At 42.3% G+C, this 22,399-nt stretch overlaps 1 protein-coding gene across 2 annotated transcripts in view; it reads right to left on the bottom strand.

Moving 5' to 3' along the window:
* ASTN1 (astrotactin 1) overlaps positions 1–22,399 on the bottom strand; it is a 306,213-nt gene that overhangs the window by 92,514 nt on the left and 191,300 nt on the right. For both annotated transcript variants that reach the window (XM_073011748.1, XM_007989385.3), the window contains exons 9-11: positions 12,743–12,817; positions 5,903–6,040; positions 5,231–5,381 (exon numbers count right to left, since the gene is read on the bottom strand). In XM_073011748.1, coding sequence (XP_072867849.1) covers positions 5,231–5,381; positions 5,903–6,040; positions 12,743–12,817 — 364 coding nt within the window. The remainder of the gene's footprint in view (positions 1–5,230; positions 5,382–5,902; positions 6,041–12,742; positions 12,818–22,399) is intronic.

The raw sequence follows: 22,399 nt of genomic DNA, 5'->3' as shown, positions 1-22,399 counted from the left end.
CACTGGAACTTCCCTGGGCTGCAGTTCACAGTAAAACATTTTAGAAAGATTTCCAGAAAAATAAAAAGGCTAAAACCCAAAATAATTTCCTTCTTAACCTTTGGGAACAAGAACACACATTCTTTAAGGAGTTTCCTATGGTATAAATTTGTTTTTTGCCTGAATCCTCTTTCTGCTATTGCATCCACATTCCGGGTTCCCTCAAAATCTATAGCTAAGTACAAAGACACCAGAGTCTCCAAACCATGCTCTTCTTCCTACAAGTGTTTGTTGCCAGAGTCCTGTTGTCAGAAAGAAATCCTACCTCCAGGAGACACATGCATTTTCTGTTTGCAAGAGCTGGATATTCTTTTCTCCTGGCTGTGGACAATCCCTCCATTTATTCCTTGAAAGAGAACTGTTTGCTCAGGAGAGATCCCCAAGGTCATATATTAATCCTTCTTTGCATAGGTTATATTTAGCATTCCCAGGGACTTTGTAAACTATGGACTTAAGAAGAAAACTCCATTTATTATGGCAACAGCCCTCCCCTATCAAAAAGGTTGAACAAATGAGCTCATATTTCACTGACCCCTAAAATACACAAGGTTAATCATCTTTCATGAGATGCTCATGGCTTCTTGACTTATTAGTGGTCTAAGGCATAATTTGCTAATGAGATTAAAATGATTTTTCCCATTGAATTCCTTTTCTTTGTCATCTTTCCCCTCTTTTCCTACCAGTGATTTTTGGTTGATTAATTACTTAGGAGGCTGGTCAAATCTCACTAAGACTCACTAAGATGCATACTTCCGTTCCAGATGATGAAGTGGGTGCTCTGTTGGGAGATGAGTATGAGAGATAAACACACGAACATATTCAGGGCCTCTGGAAGAAAAGGGATAGATTCCTGAAGCCGAGCCTGCCTCGCCTTACCTTAGATGATTCATAAAACATGCAACTATAATTCCTACTAGAAATAGGTTCTCTTATACTAGATGGCAACCTCACTTCTTTCACAAATAATGATTCCCAAACTTTTTGATGGGCTCTGACATGCAGGCTCAAGCCATGCAGGACTTCTCCCAAGGGGAAAAGTTTGATGGAGTTAAATTTATATTTCAGCAGCGATAGCTTCCTGCCTCCATTTCTCTGGAAGCCTCCGAGGCACACTCTCCTGCTTACTGTCCTACAGAGAGAAAGAGAGATGGTAATCTGTGATGGTCTCCACACATCTGTGCTCCAGTAGAGGTGAAATGACACATTTCCTGGGAAACCATTGTAGACAGCCTGTGGAGGGAAGGGCAGCAGGGTCACTGGGTAATTCAAAGCTCATTAGAGCATAATGCTCTGACAAGGAAGGTCATGTGTTCAATACATGAGAAAGTGGGCACCTGACTTCTCCCCTTCCATGGCACAGCCTGCTCACCTGTGTACATTCTTACATCTTACAAAGCTAAGGCATTTTTTGGCCACTTTCAGGATGAGTGTGAAGTTAAAGAAGGGGCATTAGAGCATGGGTTTTCCTCTTTTTTCATTGCATTAGAAATCATTTTCAAAGATTCAGACAAAATTTTATACAAAACCTCAGTAGACAGACTTGATAAGGGTGACGATATCCTGGCTAAAGCTCAGAGCAGGGAGGCTGAAGTCCTGCCAGCAAAGCCTGCTGCAATCCCCACTGCCATCTCCCATGGATGCTCCCTCCAATGATGTTCCTGGCATAATCCTAGAAACCTGGAAGATATCACCTCACATGGCAAAAGCAACTTTGCAGATGTGATTAAATTAAGGATCTTGAAATGGAGAGATTATCCTGGATTATCTGGGTGGGCTCAATGTAATCACAAGAGTCCTTGAAAGTGGAAAGAGGAGGCAGAATTAGAGAGGGGGGGGATTTGTTACAGAAAAATGGTCAGAAAAATGCACTGTTGCTGGCTTTAAATATGGAGAAGAGTCATGTGCCCAGAAATTTGGGTGGACTCTAGAATCTGCAAAAGGCAAGGGAATGGATTCCCCCTAGAGCCTCCAGAAAGAATTGCAGTCCTGGTGGCATTTTGATTTTAGCCCAGTGGGACCCATGTTGAATTCTCATCTACAGACTTGTAAGTCAATAATGTGTGTAACTTATAGCCACTACATCTGTGGTAATTTGTTACAGAGACACTAAGATTATAAGTACTCTTGAAAGACCCTGTAGGGCTCACTCAATAGACCAGAGAACTGCTGCTCTTGTACATCACCAGTAAGGAAGACAGCTCTTACCTTGCACACTAAGAACAATGAGTAATATTTCATCATCAGCAGTGGGTAGCTGACCATGATGCTTGGACCCTCATGAAATTTCAGCAATCCATGGCTATTGGAGAGCAGTCTGGCTTGGAATGGTGTGACTGTGGTTTGTACAGGTCTGTGCCTTTCATGGATATTTGTTTCCTGTCCTCAGAGACTATATAAACAATAGGCCAATTAACTGTGTAGCAATTAACCCTGTGGGAGTCCATGCATAACTGAAAAACATGTACTGCTTCTTAGAAAGAATGAAGGTTGAACAGCCTATGTGGACCAAACATGAATCCCACCTGTCAGGTTTGAATTCAGCCAGGAAAATATAAAGGTATATTCTCTGCCTCTGCCCACATCTCTGCTCCTTCCTTAGGTTCCTTAAGAGTCAGCATGTTCTGAGTTTCTTATCTCTCTCTCCTTTCATAAAAATAGGCCTTTCTTGGGAAGCCTTTCTGTTCAGCACCCAGAGGACTGAAGGTAAAGTTTATGTGGAGAGGAGGAAGGCAGGCCAATGCTCTGCAAACTACAGTTGGTTCAGCTGATACCTTTGTCTCTGGTCCAATTCCAGATGACAAGGGACGACTCTGCTGACATATCAGAGCTTTAGGACAGCACCAATGCTCACTGGAGACGGGTCAGGCTCAAGGTCAAGTCTCCGAACTTCTTAGTGGGGTCACAAGGGTCATGATGGGACACATCAGCTCTCACCCATCTGTCCTCCTGCCTCAGGAAGCCTATGCTTCACAGCCAATGAGAAAAAGGAAATCGAGTGTGTCTGCCAATCCTCCTGCCCCTCCTTCTCCAGAAGCCATGTGGTCCAGTGGCTTCAAAGTATTATGCTAATACCAAGTACTGGTGTAACTGGGTGACTTTTTGCAGTGGCTCCAATTCTAAAATGCAGCAGCCTTATTGCAAATGCATATTCATCAGAACTATTCCTGCTAGCTCTGTCTCACAGATCAGTGTTAAAAGTACAAAAATCCATCAGCATAGCTATGTGCCAAGTAAAAGGGGCTATCACCAACAGAAGGCATCTGACAGGCAGACCCTGAGGGGTTCAGGAAGGGGCAGAGAAGTGGCAAAAGAGGGAGAGCCTAGCCCTGTGTGTGTCTGCTAATGCATGTACATGCTTAAACACGTATTGCAGTGGCTACAGAGGGTAGGTAGGGAGGTGCACATATGAACACACAGTGTTTCAGCACTTAGAATGACTCCAGACAGTAATAAAACATGAAAGGCTGAAATCTGGATGAAGAAATATAAGCTGAATAGCTTTTTAAAAAAGTGTCTCAGCTGGGAGCTCCATTAGATAGTGAAATTGTCTCCTGAGGATCCCAGCTGGGAGCACGTTGCTTAAGACATGTGAGAGTGGACCAGCCAAAGGGAGGGTGGCACTGTGGGACATCAATTTCCTCCTTGGCTGCCTTTGGGAGGCGTGACCTAAAGAGCACCGTTCTTTGCCTTTTCCTGACAGTCTTTTCCCTCCTTATCATGGACCCACAGGTTCTCCTCCTATCTGCCCCTCAGTGCTCTCTCTCTCCCTTTCTTTTTCTTCATTTTCTCTTCCTTCTCAGATGAATCACCCTCCTGTCAATAGGTAAAAGTTTGGGGAGGCCTTAGTACAGGGTGCACTCCACCTTGTACCAGGCACATATCCGTCTTTGATTGAGAGCAGCTCCCTGAACAGAATAGGTGCTCAGTGATGGGAAAGAGGGGAGGGGAAAGATGGCATCAGCACAGCATCCTCACAGCTTGTCCCTGTTCAGGGTCCTCTCACACAGCACAGCTGTCAGACTGGAAAGTGAGACAGGGCACCATATCCTCCCTAGAGCTGGAAGCTCCTGCTCCAACCCCCAATCCGACAGAGCGACCAGTGAATCATCTCTTCCTCTCCTCTGCTCTCAATCTGAATGGCTTTCCTCCCTGCCTCCTCTGTCGCATGCCCTTTCCTCTCTTGAGGACTATATCATTCTGCCTTCAAAGAAGGGAGGGATGGAAACGGACAATAGTGCTAAGGGCATAAGAGTGGCCCACATAAAGGAGCCAGCAGCCAAAGGCTTCATCTGCTCCTGCCTCCATTTCCCTGCATGGCACAGTACAGTCTTCACATTCATGATGTGGGAGATAGCTTAGTCCACTCTAGTCCAAATCGTCTTACTAGTTAATAGAATCACATTTTTTTTTTTTTTTTTTTACGAGACAGGGTCTCACTCTGTTGCCCAGGTTGAAGTGCAGTGGCGAGATCATAGCTCATTGCAGCCTTGAACTCCTGGGTTCAAGGAATCCTTCTGCCTCAGCCTCCAGAGTAGGTAAGACTATCAGCATACACTGCCATGCCCAGCTAATTTATTCCATTTTTTTTTTGGAGACACGAGGGTCTCACTATGTTGCCCAGGCTGTTCTCAAACTCCTGGCTGCAAGTGACTCTCTCACCTCGGCCTCCCAAAGTATTGGGATTACAGGTGTGAGTCAGCCACCATAGACACAGTCCATAGAGCTGATAACGAAGTATTTTAGAAGCCCACCTTTGAAGGAGCAGGTGCCCATTGCTGTGGTCACAGAGGGGACAAAGATTTTTTCTTTTTTAGTTTTTATTTTTTCACTAGCATTCCTGGCATAACTTACTTCTTTCATCACTCTAGCTTTAGGTAGGTTTCTCCTAAAATTTTCTATTACATTTAGAATCAATGTCATACAATTAAGCAGTTATTTAGTTCTTATGAACTAAATTTTTTCTTAAATAGTTAAAGTGCACACAGTAGGTACTCCATAACAACTTCTCGACTAACTGACTCATGATTACCTTCTCATCCTTATCAAGAGAAAATCCCTAATTTAACTAGCTGGTGTTTACAACTGGGAATCACAGCACATTTTTACCTACATATCTGCATTGTGTCTTCCCCTCGTGCTTTTCCTTCCCATCCCCCAAATAGAAAGTACTAGCTTGGCAGGGCAGACCTACCACGCAACCAGTGGAGTCCAGCTTGCGATCTGAAATACAGCGGAAATTCTTACTGCAGCCCCCGTTATCTTTGCTGCAGTCGCGCACCGGCCCAAAGGAATCTAAGAGAACCTCCAGGCTGTCGAAGGAGGATGAAGTCATCAGCTCCTCTCTGTGGGCAGAAAGAGTGGGAGGCAGGGAGGGGTCAAGGAGATTCCAGATGCAACAAGTGGCGTGGCATTACATTCCATGCTCCTCTCTAGTCAACTGAATTGTATCTCACTCTCTCTTATAAGAATTGAAGATCAACTATACTCCAAGCCTTGAACTAACAAATGATGGGCATTCTCCATATCTGGGAAATGAGCCAAGGCTGTAACGCCTGGTCAAAGAAAGAGGTCTAAATTTGGGCAAGTAAATTAACATTTTATTGCCTGTCAGTCCTTAGTGTATGTGAGAAGTGCTTACAAACTCTAATTTTATGTCTTCTTCCAGTGAACGGGCCTTGGGATGTGCAATATTGACCCAGATAAAAAGCAGATCCTGGCACAACATAGGGGGAATTAGCAGGTTGCCTGCCAATTTTTCCTTTTAGCTTGTCGTGACTCCTTCCCCAGCACCTAGAACCTACAGGTAGTTTCTCATTCTGCTTCCCAAGCCAATTGCAGGCCTCAGTCCTGAAGCCAGACTCACCTGACCTCCACAGCATCCTCCATCACGGTCATGTCCGTCTTGCACTTTGCTGATGGATTGATGGCCAGTTCGGCTGGCGGAATCACAAAGCTCTTGCTGAGGGGCAACCACATGCCCTCCCCAAGGGTGTAGGTGAATCTGCAGGGACATCCAGTGCCAGGTGGTCATGACTGGAGGCATCACCACTCACCACTGGGGGATCTGGCATTTCATTACCAGCGCTTTCTTCTCACCCTTTGCAGTCCTCTTCAGAAAGATTGCCATTTTATGGGTGCAATGACTAAGTTCTAAGGAGGTAGAGAGACCAACCCTTGCTCACATGGCCAGGCAGCTGGAGAACTGATTATGGTACCTGCTCACTAGTTGTTAGAAGTAGTTTTTATCAAGTCATAAAAAGCAAGTTCCAGCTTTCTTCGGATTTGAAGCTGGGCTTCCCCAGTCTTGAGTCAGATATAATTGGAAGCATTTTAATTGAAGAGAGATGCCAGCCTCCCACCGTCCCCATCCCACGGCTGCACACCCACAGTGGCGGCAATGGCATCTCTCTGTGCCTGGAGGAACCCTAACAAAGAAAAGAAAGAAAGCAAGCACCCCTTTACAGCTTCTGTGTGATGGGAACAGAAATGACTGAAGCCAAGAGCCTCCAGGGAGGAGAGAAGAGCAGATGAACAAATGAACAAAACAGGCCCAGATTTATTCTCTGCACTCCTACCCACACCCGTGGCTAAAGGCGTTAACCCTGGGGATACAGGGAAGATTTTTTTTTTTATTCTTACAACAAGGGCTAAAAGGAGTAAAAGAATCAATCGGCATTTCAAGGGAGAGCTTAAGAAAACCATGAGAGATTATTTGTTTATTTATTCATTCATTTCATTTCAAAGGCATTCAAATGCTCTGTGTTCATAGTCAAAAATAGTCTGCGGGATCAAAGCCAGTGTGGGTGGGATATGAAGAGGCTGTGGCAGTCTGGCATCCCCTCCCTACTTAATGTGGAAGGAGGAACAATGGAAGGATGTTACAATTAAACAGAACCATTAGCATGCTGCTCACATAGCACCATTTCAGAATCCCGCTCCTTTCTCTACCTTAACACATACATAACCCTCTCCCCTCCCCAGGTTGCCTGAAATTCTAGGAAACCAGATTGATGACATCAGATCTTTTATTAAAAAAAAAAAAAATGTAGCCCTCTCCAGTAAGCTGACCACTGACTAGCGCCAATGGGACAGAGCAGACCCATTGACTAGGGCTCATGACTTAGAGGGCAGCCAAGCCACATGATTTCTGCCCACAACATGAAAGAGAGTCCTGGGCCCTAGAGCAGCTGGAGGGGTGTGGGACATGTGCCAGTTTAACGCAGGGGATTTCCAGGGGCCAGGCAGAGCCACTGGTAGGAGGGAAGTGGCCAGGATTTGGGGGATTTTCTCCCATTTCCACCCTGACTCTTGGGCCCCTACTTCTCTGACCTGTTGGTGAACCTCTGCATTAAGCAGCATTGAAATGTTAGAGATGCTTCTGGCTCTGTAAGAGTCACTCAGTTCTCCCCACTCACAGGAGTATCAAGCAGTAAGTCTGTGCAGGGAGGTGCCTGCACCAGAGGAGGAAAGCTTGTTACTTAGAAGACCATGACCATGGCTTCATTCTTCTGTGAAGCAGTTAGCAAAATTGGAAGCATGACAGTCCCTTCATTCACACACACTCACAAAAACACACACTCACACACACACTCACACACTTCATCTGGTAAGATTAAGGAGCCCATTCAGGACTGATTGCCTCAAGGTATCTGGAATCCGGGACTTAAGGATAATGTAAGTTGAAGAAAACAACCTCCAAGAATTTGTATAATTTCACTTGGCATTTCACAATGAACATCCTTGAGATAGAAACATTATAACAGGCAGGCTGGAGTGGGGGCACCTCCGCTATTATATCATTTTAGAGAGAATGTCTACAAGTAGTTTGAATGGTACCAAGGAGGAGGCAGTTTATTGGACATATAAATAAAATTTTGTTTTCTATTTTGATTTCAAAATTACAATATTTGCATTAAAGCAGAGCAACAGATCTGTGACCTGTGGTTTATAATTTATGTAACTGATTTTAGGAAGCCGTTGGCAGTTCTGCTACATTTCCGATGGTTAATTTTTCTTTTGAAAGAGAAGGCTCCATGCCCATCCATCTCACAGTTTTCTCTTCCTCCTCTGAATACACTAATATTTCTAAGAGAAAAGCAAATCATATCTTCCCCCAACTTAAACTGTTTATGGCACCCCGTACCTACAGAATAAAGTTCCAACCTCCAAAGAGGTCATCCTCGACAGCTGATAGCTTCTTCAGCTTCTTTTTTCACCAAACCCTGGGTCACCCTCTGCTCTTACAATGAGACCTGACTACAGTTCCTAAAGTAGTCCTGATTTTCTCACCTCTTTGCTTTTGCTCCTAATAGACCTTCTTTCTGGTTTTCTTCCCTCTCTTCTATGTCTGACTTCTAATAATTTGCAGACTCAGGTAAGATCCTACCCCTTCCAGAAATCTGCCCAGGGCCTTCACCCTGTACCCTCAGGCTGAACAAGGGGCTAAGCCTGTGCACCTAACTCAGAGCTCCTTGCTGCTCCTGAAACGATGAGTTGTGCCTGTCTTTTCATGTGTCCATCACCACTCAGAAGAATGTGCTCTCTTGGATGGCAGAGGACAGTTCTTTGTCACCTATGTATCCCCACTGCCTGACACAATTTCTGCCCCGAAGAGGTCGCTCAATAAATATGTATTGACTGATCGATAATGATATTTCATTAGGTTCTTTAGTTTGCACAAGTTTCTGGGAAACACAATCTCCATGTTCAAATTTAAAGGTGGAAGCAGAGGTTAAGATTTTCCTCTAGGTAGAGCAGGCTATAGGTTAACCTCTGGGTTTATAAGGATTTAAAGGTTAAAGTGGAAATGAATTTGATATTGTGAGAAACCTCCTTTGTGCAGAGCAGCTCCTGAGACACTGCACTGGACCATGTTAATAAGAAAAGCAGCCTCTGGTAAGATCAAGGTGAAACCCTGTAGGGGAAGCAAAGTCAGGTGTTGGGTGAGACTCATCTTTGCAGAGAACTGTAAAGGGGCAGGTGCTCTGTAGTGTGGCCTCATGTATCCTTACTACAGTCCTCTGAGGCTGGTCATCTGGCCCCACTTTACCAACGTACCAAGTAATTTTTAAGGCTAGTAACCTCTCCAAGTTCACCCTCTGTAAATGGGAAAATTGGGATTGGTCTGATTCTCAGGTATGGATCCCAGCAGCTTTCTAGTTCATGCTGGCTCAGGCCTATGGAATTCTCAAGTTTTCTTTCATCTGCAAAATCTACTGAGTAACTCCAAAAACCAAATATAGAACAAACTGTCAGAGAAAAGCTGTGTCCTAAAATCTCATCTGTCCCTCATTCATGCAGATTTGGCAGGAACAACTTCAAAAAGCTACCCAAGAGAAGCTGGGTGAGCATCTAGAATGCTTTCCCAACTCAGGCCTTCTCTGGAGACAGCTGGTGCTGACCAGTGCAGTTGATGGCTCAGCTGTGCACTGAGTCCTGCACACAGCCCTGTGTTCAACTAGAGCTAGAAATTCCTGTCCAGAGGCAAACACTCACCAGAGAGTGCTGCACAGAACAAGGCTGTGCTCTCACCATGGCTTGCCATTAAATGGAATGTGAGGAAACGTATCAATTGCTATTGATCTGGCATCTCCATGCTTCCTCAGAACAGGCTATTCCAGGACAAGGAATTGTTCCATAGGATGCAGGCACTCACTTTGAGGGAAGGTCTCTGTGGGATCAATTTGGTCTATACCAATCCCTACCCCCACAGTCTAGTGGAAAGGAGTGATCCTAGCCACAGTAGAGAGGTCTTCTTGGGCACTGGAGTGGGTTTGGTGGGAAGATTCAGTCGGTAGGTTCAGGGTCCTCTTAGATCCTTTGAGTCTAGCTTGGGCCCTTCCCAGGTTATTTGGATTGCAGATTATCAAGGTTAGGTTGAACATCAAGGTCTTTTCTTACTCTGGGTTCAAGTTTTTAGGAAATACCTGAAATGATTATCTACATATATCTATTGAAGGCCTGCTGTGTTCAAAATTGTATGTTAGATGTTAAATATTTAAAGCGATATAAGATACCGCCCCTTCGCTCAAGAAGAACATCATTTCATTGGGGAAAAATAGGCAGTTGAAAAATAAATATTAAATAACATAATTGACGAATACATATTACAATCCATATATGATAGGCATTTGCAGGGGTAAAGTCATTGCGGATTGCTACAGTGGATTGGAGACATTCTAGAGCAATATTCTTCCATCCTGGCTTCAGGTTAGAATCACCATAGTGCTTTTAAAAATGCTCATGCCCTCGCTACACCTTCCAGAACTTATGAACTAATTGGTTTGCTCTGGGTATGATCGTCGGTCATTTTTAAAGCACACTGGGGACTCTCATAGAGAGCCAGGGCTGGAGACTGCTTTTTGGATGAGACTGTAAATGCTTGAAGTCAGAGACTATCTTGGTCATATTTGTTTGGTTATATCTGCAGCATCTGAAACAGTACCTTGAAGGAGTAGGTGTTCAATAGATGCTGAGTTTGGTGGAGACTTGATCTGGATCCTAAAAAATGGTAGTATTTATATTGTGAGAAAAATGTGCATTCTTGCTAGAGGAAAGGGTATGAGCAAATGAGCAGAGTGGGAGACGTTCAGTTTATTGCGGATATTGGATCACTTAGAAAACAGATTCAGCCAAGAACAAAAGGTTCTCTAGAAGAAGAGTGGCTCATTTAGAGGAAGTTGTATGTTGGCATTCGATAGTAAAAAGATTTAAATGGAGGAATTTAAACTCGATTTCAGAGTTTAGAGAGATGTTCAGGAGCTTGGAATTCAATAGGACACTAAATCATGAGTGAGCATAGTAGCAAATAAGTAGCCAATTATAGTGACTGACCAGGTCACAGAATTTTTTAGAGTGGTTGTTGGTAGGTGGTTTACTCAGATGCCAGAGTGGTTTCGATTAAAGTTCCTGGTACCTAAAATAAACAGATTGTGACCCATTGCATTCATTTGACAGGCTAGTTGTTTCCACGTTAGGGATAAAAATTCTTAGTCACTTATTGATTAACCCACTGGTTCCTAAGATATCTGACCTCATGGGTCAAACCACACAATTGGTCCACTCTGCAGTGCTTGGATCAAACATCCAGTTGGCAGCCAGCAACTTTGAAGAAAGCATAAATGGTGCTTGTGGGGATAGAAACAGTTTTTGTGTAGGTTTTGCTTGAATAGCAATTTTATTAAGGCCCTTGTTTTTCAAACTGCTAGTTTCTGACTTTCAGGGAATGAGGAACTTATCCATGTCAATCAGCCAAATTCCACCAGGCTCCTCATCTCCCTTATCTTTATTACCCTCTGAAGTTGTGGAAGACCAGCAGTAGGGAAAAGAAAGAAAAAGTCAGCTGAATGATAAATCCTTGTTGGAAAGTTTTAATGCCCATATCACAGTCCAAGAAATGGAGTTGACATCTCTTGCAGCACAAATCCTCAAAAGCAGCCTGTGCCCAATGCCATGAGCATGACCCAGCCTTCCCTGGGACAGACACTCAGGAGAGAAAAGGACAAGGGAAAGTCCTTTGAGGAAGTGCTTCTGTGAATCCGCATTCTAGCTAGGAGCATGCCTAAGAGAACACGGCTGTGGCTAAGCTGAGTCCACAACCAGCTACAGGAGGAGCAGTAGAAGCCTTGCAAAAGAGTGAGCCCTAGGCGGCAAATGCAGGAGCGAAAATTAACACCTAGGCCAGGAATGGCTGACAGGGATGGTCTGGGAAGGGGCTTGGAAAGGTGGCAGTGAAGAAGTGAGACTCAGCAAACTGTATGGGTGCAAGTCTTCCATTTGTCCTACACTGCTCACCATTTCTCCAGAAAAGGCATTCAGTAGCTGAATTCATCAGCCACTTATGCAGGACAACTCACTTCCTCTACTAGACGACTTACTCAAGGAGGGGCATGTATTCATGCCCATACTGTCAAGCCAAGCACTTAGAAGGAACTCAGCAAATGTACGTTAAGTGAATGATAGATTGACAAAATGAATGGATAAGATCTTATTTTGGAAATAAACTGCTCCAGCTAAGGCCTAGTATGAATTAAACTTTATGATAATCGCATTGCTCCTGGATGGCACTCAAATTATTCCTCTGCTGTGGGCCTTTCTAATATGTGCTATTAGAAAGGTATGTATGTGCTATTAGAAAGGTATGTATGTAGGTAGAAATTTGGGAGGGACTAGAGGCATCCAATTTGATCAGGAAAGTAGTAGGTAAAAGAAAATAATAATGAGGCAGAGTTTAGAAAAGGGGAAGGCAGGGGCGGGAGAGATTCATTTTGAACAACTTAAGACTATGAGGAAGGCGCAAATTAGATGCAAAAATGGAGTGGCAGAAACTGACATTAATTGCCTACTCTGTGCCAGGGATTTTCCCTGCATTATCTCATATATCCCTCACAATAACCTAGCCAGGCATGTAATATAGCCCCATTTAACAAATGCAGAGACTGGAGTCTTCAGGAGGTTGAGTAAATTAGTGAGGTTCCCAGAGCTGGCAAAGAAGGAAGCCAGGGCCCAAACAGAATCAGTCTGACCTCCAAGTCCTCCATGTTGTCCCTGGGCATGACTGGGGGCAAGCACTTTTGTTAGTAGGTGGCCATGACAACTCAAGGTGTTTCCCATTTTATACTTTACCACTAGGAAGTAAGTTCAGGGGGAAGTGGAACACAGGGTTTGCAGACATACATAAGCAAGTCCCTAGACAATCACTTACCTAAATATTTTATCAGAGGGCTGCTCTCCCAAAACCAGGTCAAAGCCTCGCTGAAATATTGTGTAAGGCCATGGCCTAAAAGAAGAAACATCATTCAATTAAATTCAACTCAACAAATACTCACTGAACGCCCACTTCGTGCCAGACACAGTACTAGGTGGCAGAGACCCAGCCATCCAGGGCATAGCCCCTGCCCCCAGGAAGCTCACTAATATGAGCTCACACACGACCTTGAATCCTGGGACCTGACAAAGAACACAATAAATGTAAAAATCACTGAACTACCAGGAAAATGGAATTTGATAGCCATGACAATTGGAACTACATATAGAGTAAAATTATATGAAGATAGACCTCACATATTCATAATTCATGGTCCTTCAGATGTAGATTTGTAGAAACCTAGCTTGATCTCCCTTAAGAAGAGCATTGTGAGTTCTTGGGAATCAGACAGTTCTGGATTCAAACTTCATTCTGACATTGAACCAACTGTCTGACTATGGACAGATAATTTGCTTGCCAGTCCTAATTTCCTATAGGGTCAATAAATGATAGCTCCCTAACAGACCATTGTGAAGATTAAGCAAACCTCTTCGGCCAAAGACTACAGCTCATACAGGATATTCGACATGTTTTCTTCTCTTATTCACAATGACAATAGGATGCTGGGTCTTTGATAGGTTTCAGACATCTTCAAACATTTTAATGTCACTCACTCAAACAGAAACAATTGAAATTATGTTTGCAAATATTTCTTAACTGTAATGCTTTCTAGTGAACATCCAGGTATTGTCATATGTATTAGAAAGTAACAAGACTATTTCTTTTAAATAGTGTATATCTTTTCACTAACCCAGATCTCTAAGCCCATTATTTAATCATTAAAGCAAGAATTAGCAAAGCCCAGATCTTGTGAGTACTGAGCTATTGCACACACTAGGTGGATTTAGCCCTTACACTTGTGCAACTTACAGTCTTATAATGAACCCGATTATTGACAATTTTACTGTAGACATTCCTTTTGTTTTCAAGGACTACAAAAAGCCAGGAGAATAAATTATTAATTATTATTTGGGGCTATTCTAATACTAGGAGTTAATCTAGTGGTTTGCAGTGCAGAGGGTGTCACCCCATAGAGGGTATTTTGATAAATGTATGGCAGTTGTTCTTGAATGACACAATGACTGAAGGTCATTATTGCCCTTTAGAAGGTAGGGCTAGGATGGCTAGAATAGTGCATTGCTCCGGACAGTTCTGCAGAACAAAACTTTCCCCATGTCCTACAAGCTTTTGACTGTCATGCAAGATATTTATTTAGGTTTTGAAAACCCGCGTCCAATGGTATGAGCACAGATGCTAATTCCATTGACATATAAGCACAAAGTACAGTTTCAATACAGTGAATTTTCTAGGTCCATAACTACTTTATAATTTGAGGGGAGGTTACATGTTGTATAATCACTTTGAATCACCAATACAGCACATGTGCATCAGTCTGTATTACTCTCACACATATAATAATATAATATTGCATTTTATATTATATATTGTATTATGGTGAATCTGCACTAAGTACAAACGTCTATCAAATTTATTATTTATTTTCTTGTAATGGAGCATTAAAATATTTATTATAACTAGCATAGGAAGATACAATTATTAAATATTAACAGTTATATCATTATAAATTATTCTTATTTCTCCCTTAATATTAAGACGCTATATTTGTTAAAATTTTGTATCTACGGGTTTTATTATTTATAAATTTTATTTACACATAATAAAAGGGGTTAAAAATATTTGTTACAAAATATTGATAGTGTTGGAAATCACCAACTTAACCCAATAAGCTAAAGAATTAATTACCCAGAGTCTGTATTTGTTGCAAGGGAAAGCCATTGGAACTATATAAGGAAATGGCTAGGATGAATGTGTTCATTATTTAAGCTTACTATTTATAAATGCATTTTTCCTGGGATTCAATTTGGAAATACCTAGAGGCAAGAACTGGCTCCATAAAGTATCCAAACAGTGTACTGTGAATAACTCTTGCATCAAATAAAAGGCCCCTCCCCAGGTGTTTTTATGTTTGTTCGTCATTGTAGGTGAACCCACTGAGTAGGGTTTGAATTTGATTCTTTTTTTTTTTGCTGAACAGAAAATGGTGGTCTATGCACAGCTAAAAATATCTGTTAATTCAAGAAAAAGTCTAGAAATCACGAGAAAAAAATATTCCATATAATCCCAGACACCTAGAAAAGGCAATAAAAAAAAGAGGGACATGCAATTTTATTTATCTCTATTTTGGGTAGGATCATATTTTATTTACTGTCAGTTTAACATTTTAAATAACATACATTTTGCCTTCCAACCATTTCCAGCACTCAAAACTGATACAATGTGTAATTATAGTTAATTGTTGGCATAGTTCCTAGGTTGTTTGAAAATATATTTTCAGGAGCCAAATGACTGGCATTAAATACTATGTGAACAATTAGCTATGCAGAATGACACAAATAAACCTGTATTCAAGCCAAAGTTAAGGAAGCAATAAGCTTGGATGTATTTATTAAGCACTCATCCACTGTTGCTAAGTAGGTTAGGTCAAGGAGACCTCCTGCTTTTGAGGGCCCTGAAAATTAAGAATATCAACTCAAATTGGAAGGATGTAGAGGAGTGCAGTGTAGACCCTACCCTGATCACATTTAGAGGCAGCAGGGCACAGTGGTTTTAGGACATGGATTCTGGAGTTAGGCTGCGTATTTCAAATGCCAGCTTAGCCACCAATCACTGTGTGACTTTGGGCAAGTTCCTTCATCATTCTGTAACCCCATATCCTCATCTGTAAAATGAGGCTGATGGTAATAACTATCTATTTGACAAAGTTGTTATGAGGAGGAACTAGCTAATGTAATTAAAGTGCCTAGAACAGTTCGTGGCATTTGGTGAGTGCCACACGTAGAATCATTTGTTAAATAAGTTAAATTGATCAATTACATGCATCAAATATAAATACTATAATAAGGAGTGGTTCCCAAACTTCAATAGAGGAAGAAGTGTCTTGCCCTAGGTGCAAATGCAATGCCAACGCAGGCTTTAACTCAGATTGTAGATGTCTTCACATAGGCTGGAGAGGAGGCAATGTGAGCATGGAAAGGCCAAAGCCCCGACACCCCACCTCCCACCTCCCACTTCCCACCCAGTGGTCACTTCACTGGGCAACTAACTACAGCACTGACATTAAACTCAAAGAGCGGGGAAGAGCATATTGTGAAATGGCAAGAGAATTCAGCAAGTAGCAAATTGCACCGGCAAAGGAATAAAGGGGAATTTACTTAATTTCTTCCCTTTAGTCCGGAATGATCTGCCAGAGAGATGAGAAATCTTACTTGATTTATTTAGCAAATATTTGTGGAGGCCTATTGTGTGTGAACTGTGATATTAGGCAACAGGAATTGGGATAAAGAGATTCTTGCCCTCAAAGGAATCTAAGGTCTTTGTGAAGAAACACATACAGACCCAGACAAACCACTGAGAATGTTAAAAGGGAAGAGGAAGGGGTTTTTAGGAAATAAGCTAAGTGGTAGTGGCTGGTGGTAGAGTCGCTATCCTGGGTGCAGGGAAGGCTGGTGTTGGCAGTGCATGGAATGACAGCGGAGGGTCTGGCAGGGGAGCTTAGTGCACACAAGTAGAAAGCCACAGACGGTCATACAGGAAAAGGCGGGGCAAAGTAATGAACAGCTGGACGTAAAAGCACTCATAACACTTTGAAAACGGACCTGCTTGAGACCCACTGAAAGAGGAAAGGCCTCTGTATTTGGGCTCTTTGAGTGCAAGAGAAAGTAAGAAAACCCAACGGGCCTCACTAAAAAAAAAAAAAAGCCTATCATGAAGTCTTGTATCCAGGTTTAAATGGAAGTTGCCTCTGAGATACCTGCAAGCAGGGTCTAAAGGTCCTTCTAGGTGCCCCTTGCCTCCCTTCGCTCTGTTTTTCAGACTATGGACTTCACTCCGAACAGCTAAGACACATGGTGGAGATGCCCACTAGCAGTATGAGCCACAGAGGAAACACTTTGTCTCCTCATTAGGAAAAAAAATAATCTCTGGGAGAACTGCCTGACATATTCTGAGTCAGATGAAGAGCCTGGACCAATCTCTCGGCCAGGTAAGCAGAGGCTTCTGAAGAGATAGCAACTCCTATCTGGTTTTCTGGGCTAGAGCTGGAAAGGAGCGTGAGTGGCAAGCCTCAGCTTCTGTCTGCTTGTAGTGGTAAGAGTGTTGCCTCCATTAGAAGTGAGCAGCATTATTGAGCAGACTGTGCCAATATTCGTTTTGTGGAAAGGGCACTAGGCCATCAAGGAGCCCATGGGTTGTGTCAGGTCAGATGTGGGGCAGGAGGTTGAATCCTGTCATTGGAAGGAACCTTCAGTCTCTCATATCCACTTTGATATGTGGTCTCCAATATTCTCTGAGTACAGGGCAAACCACTCACATCTTTTTAGTCAGAATAGAGCATTTTTGTTTGTTTGTTTGTTTCATTCATTCTAACAAATAAAGACCCTGAAAATTGTCATCCCATGTGGGCAGCTACAGGTGGCTTCCATTCAGGCATATCACAGGAAGCACCGCAGACCCATGCCCATGCAGGAACATAGCCTGTGCCACAGAGGAACCCATTGTAACGGATACACAGCAGCCAGCAGGCACACATGCAAACACGTATGCTCAGAACTAGTGGTAATCTTTTATTTGCCTTTTCTTTCTTCCTCCTGTCTCACACAATACCCACAGTCTGTTCAGAGTCTTCTCTAAGCACTGGCAATTTCCAAGCTTTCAGTTTCTCTCCCAATTCTCTCTCCTCCCCCTTAGGACATATCCACTGTTGCAGGGATTTTTCCCTTAGTCTAGGTGATGTGTTGGGTCAGAGGTTGGCTGTGGCCTTGACTCGACTTGATGCTTGTCCATGCTGATAGCTTGGGCATTTCTTTCACTCTGTAACCTAGTGAGTAAAGACCCTGCATGACCAGGCAGACTGGATGCTCCCTTCATATGGGCTTTCTCAGTGCATCAAGGGACTACTCTTGCTTTAACAACGGTCCTTTAAATGTCACTTTTTGATTAAGTGCTAGTCCCAACTTTCCACCTAACTGTGGCACTTGGAAACAGAGCTCAGAAGCTGTTAGCCAGCATGTCTGGTGATAGGCTTCCTTGTATAAGACTTGCCATCCAGGGAGAGGGAGGAGAAATAGAGAGAGACAGGTAGATAGGTAGGTAGGTAGGTAGGTAGGTAGATAGATAGATGATAGACAGATAGATAGATAGATAGATAGATAGATAGATAGATAGATAAAAGAAAGCAAGCAAGAAAGAAGGAAAAGTAGGGAGATAAGCAGATTGAGAGAGAATATATGTATGTATATATGTATTTTTGTATATATGAATATGGGTATGGTGTGTGTGTGTGTGTGTATTCTCTTTGATACAGTCCAGCATAGATGGGATGTTTCATTCAGAAGCAGTGATGAACAGGGCATTTCATTATGGACTTTGAGAAACTATAAGCTTTTTCTGGATTTACATATTATTCTGTCATAAAAGGAACTTTCACAAATGGAAATATTTGTCCACAGTTAAATGAAAGCACATCCTTTCAAGACTGCCTCTGGCCCACATTTGGTTGAGTTTCTGGTAGAAGCATGGTTTCCAAAATTTCTGCCCAGCTATTCACAGCACTTTGGGGTCCCAGTATGGGATATTATATTTATATGTAACGTGAGAGCATTTAAACAAATATTCCTTTTCTAAACTATGTAAATAAATCGCAAGAAGGGTGCAGTGAAATAAAGAGAGAATAGAGGCTCATTTTAAAAGTGCTTGTGGAGAAAGGCAGTTTGCAGTATATACAGGAGAAAGGTGAAGAGAAAAATGGCAAAAATGAATTTTTCTGCTATGCAGTTGGCTGAACCATCACATGCTTCAATGTATCCTAATGGTAAGATGGGGAGATTATTACATGTCACTATCTTCACAATCATTATTAGTTCTGGGAAAAAAATAAGTACTTAGAATGACCAATCCCTAGATTATCTGGTAAACCTGTGGCTTTATCAGAAGTTAGTAAGCATAATGATGAATAATGATGCCTAAAGTTTACAAAGGATGCTATAGGGCCTTGAGGCCTTTGCAAATGTTGTTTCTCTACCTGGATTACCACCCCCGACATATCCCCTGTCCCTCAACTGCTATTTACTTGGATAACTTACACTGTTCTGAAAGTCTAACTTAAAAATGATTTCCTAAAATAGGCCTTCCCTGGCACTCCTAGACTAGGTTATATTTCCTTGTTGTATTCTCTCATGGCACCCTGCACTTTCCTTCATATATATCTAGTGACTATTTTCTGCTCACCAGATATAAAGGACCTTGTCATCGTGTCTACTAAACCCACCATGTGCAGAGTAGTACCATTACATAGCGGGCGCTCAAGAAAGAGCTCCACTGTATTGCAAATGAGGTTGAGGGTTAGACAGAGTTGAATTTAAGCCCTGGATGAAGCAATCATTGAATTATATGACCTCAGATAAGTCCTTTGATTTCCCTAACCTCAGTACAATCATGAGTTGCTCAATGATGAGGATACATCCTGAGAAATGCATCATTAAGTGATTTTGTCATTGTGTAATTATAGCACATTTACACAGACCCAGACAGTATAGCCTACTAGACACCTAGGCTATATAGTATAACCTATTGCTCCTAGGCTGTGAACTTGTACAATATGTTACTATACTGAACACTATAGGCAATTATAATACCATGGTAAATGTTTAGGCATCTAAACATTGAAAAGGTACAGTAAAAATACAGAGTTACAATTTCATGGGAACACTATTGTACATGTGGTCCACTGTTGACTAAAATGTCATGTGGTGCATGACTGTATTTTCATCTGTAAAATGTGGATAAAATGGTGCCTCGAGTTATTACATGTTGATCACCCAGCAGTATTCAGAGCCCACTTGAGCTTAGCGGTCAGGGATATTAAATGAGACCGATCAGTGTGGTGGCCAGCTGCAGTCATTTGTGCAAACACAGATGTGGAGCCACAGGGTTGTTGAGTTTAACCAGTGTTGAAGTGTTTCAATGAATAAAATAAAATGGTGATAGGCCGGGCGCGGTGGTTCAAGCCTGTAATCCCAGCACTTTGGGAGGCCGAGACAGGCGGATTACAAGGTCAGGAGATCCAGACCATCCTGGTTAACACGGTGAAACCCCGTCTCTACCAAAAAAGTACAAAAAACCAGCCGGGCGTGGTGGCGGGCGCATGTAGTCCCAGCTACTCGGGAGGCTGAGGCAGGAGAATGGCGTAAACCCGGGAGGCGGAGCTTGCAGTGAGCTGAGATCCGGCCACTGCACTCCAGCCTGGGCTGCAGAGCAAGGCTCCGTCTCAAAAAATAAAATAAAATAAAATAAATAAATAAAATAAAATGGTGATAAAACAGTGCCTACATTTGCTAAATGAACTACTACCTTTTTTTATAATTTTTAGTTTTCTTAGAGACAGGATCTCACTGTGTCACCCATGCTGAAATGCAGCGGTGCAATCATAGTTCATCGTAGCCTCTAATCCCTAGACTCAAGCAATCCTCCTGCCTGTGCTTCCCAAAGTGCTGGGATTACAGCTGTGAGCCACCATGCTTGACCTCAAACTTACGTTATCTTTTACCATATAAATCTCATGCAAAGAAAAATTAAATATTGATGTGATTGTACTATTTAATGCCTATTAGTAGTAAACAAACTCATTTAGAATTTTTTTATACAGAAAAATAACACACTTGTCAGTAATTAGAAGAGTAGTTCATGTAGGTGCAGGAGCCAGACTGAGTAGGTTTAAAACCTGGCTCTACCACTTACTATCTCTGTAACCTTGGGTAAGTTCATTAATTCATGTGATGAGAGTATCCTATCCACTTCCCTCCTTGCTGCAGTCATACTTACACTGCTCTGCCCCCATCTTCCCTCCTCATTTCAGATCCTGGATCACTGTCCTCTCCCAAAACTTCTCCATAATTTTTGGTAACTTAAGTATCCACTAAAATCAAGTCACTCAGCTCTTTGACCTTTCTCCTCTAATGATCCTACCTCTACCCTCCTTTTCCCATGGTCATGTTCTAGATAACCAATATCTGCAGACCCTCCCTGGTCTCAATTTCAAAAATCCCAATATCTAAGCATCATCTCCTATTTTGCCAACTTATTGTTTCTAATGCCATAATTTTCTACCTCCTGGATGCTTAGAATTTATTCATTCTACCATTGTTTTCCTGACCTTCACCCACCTCGTGTATGTTCTTCCTTCTTTTTTCATATTAAATTATGTCACCCATTATTGTAATCTATCCCTTTCATGTAACCTCAACTCCCACGCTCCTCCATCACTTCATCATACTTGTCTGAAACACTCCAACACTGGTTAAACTCAACGACCCTGTGGCTCCATTTCTGAGTTTGCACAGATGAATGCAGTTGGCCACCACACTGATTAGTTTCATTTAAAATCCCTGACCGCTAACCTCAAGTGGGCTCTTGAATACTGCCCAGTGATCAAACTACATTTTCCTCATTCATTCACTCTCCCTTTCTCTAGATCACCTTTTCATACTTTCTTTCTCTCAAACCTCTGACACCTCCTCCCCCATTTTCTCCTTCGGCACATGATGTGCTTCCTCAATAACTGAGAAAACAGAGGTAATCAAGATGCAAAGCTTTCACCACCACATCCACCTGCCTGCCTGCCCATGCCTATTACTCAGGCCTCCTTCCAGTAATTAGGCACGAACCATTTCCACTCCTGACCAGAGTGCTGCCATCCCGGCCCACTCCTGGCATTTCATAGGTAATGGGATTTAAGAAGGGCCCTCCATGGAAGTTACCAGTGCAAACCCTCCATTGCTCCCATGTCCTCAGGCAAATAAGAGCACAGATCCTCAACTTCTTCACATGTAAAATGGGAATTTTCAAGTACAGTATACTCCACAAAAACATGATATTGTTGAACACCGTGTATAAATAAATTGCAAATTCTTGATAATCTTTGGTTATTCATTTTTAATTATTATTTAGGGTAACTTTCAGTCTATTTTTTATGTATATGTGCACACATGTGCTTTATATAAATTATCTCATTTAAAGATAGAGCAATAAAAAACTGACAGGATCCCTTCCTTCTGTGGCTCAATTTTCTCATCTGTAAATTAGGGATAATAATATTATCTACTTCATCAACTGCATAGGGTTGAATACTCTTTTAATATATGCAAATAACTTTCAATAACCTTGGGATGCAGTCAATTTTTAATAAATATTAACTGTTATTATGCACACATTAATAGGAATTTTGATTCTAAATGCTGAAATTTTTTTTTTTTTTTTTTTTTTTTTTGAGATGGAGTCTTGCTCTGTCACCCAGGCTGGAGTGCAGTGGTGCGATCTTGGCTCACTGCAACCTCTGCCTCCCGGGTTCAAGTGATTCTGCTGCCTCAGCCTCCTAAGTAGCTAGGATTACAGGTGCCCGCCACCATGCCTGGTTAATTTTTGTACTTTTTAGTAGAGACAGGGTTTCACCATATTGGCCAGGTTGGTCTCGAATTCCTG

This window comes from Chlorocebus sabaeus, chromosome 25 (genome assembly GCF_047675955.1).
Source record: "Chlorocebus sabaeus isolate Y175 chromosome 25, mChlSab1.0.hap1, whole genome shotgun sequence".
Taxonomy (NCBI): Eukaryota; Metazoa; Chordata; class Mammalia; order Primates; family Cercopithecidae; genus Chlorocebus; species Chlorocebus sabaeus.
This window is presented reverse-complemented; position numbering and strand designations above follow the sequence as displayed.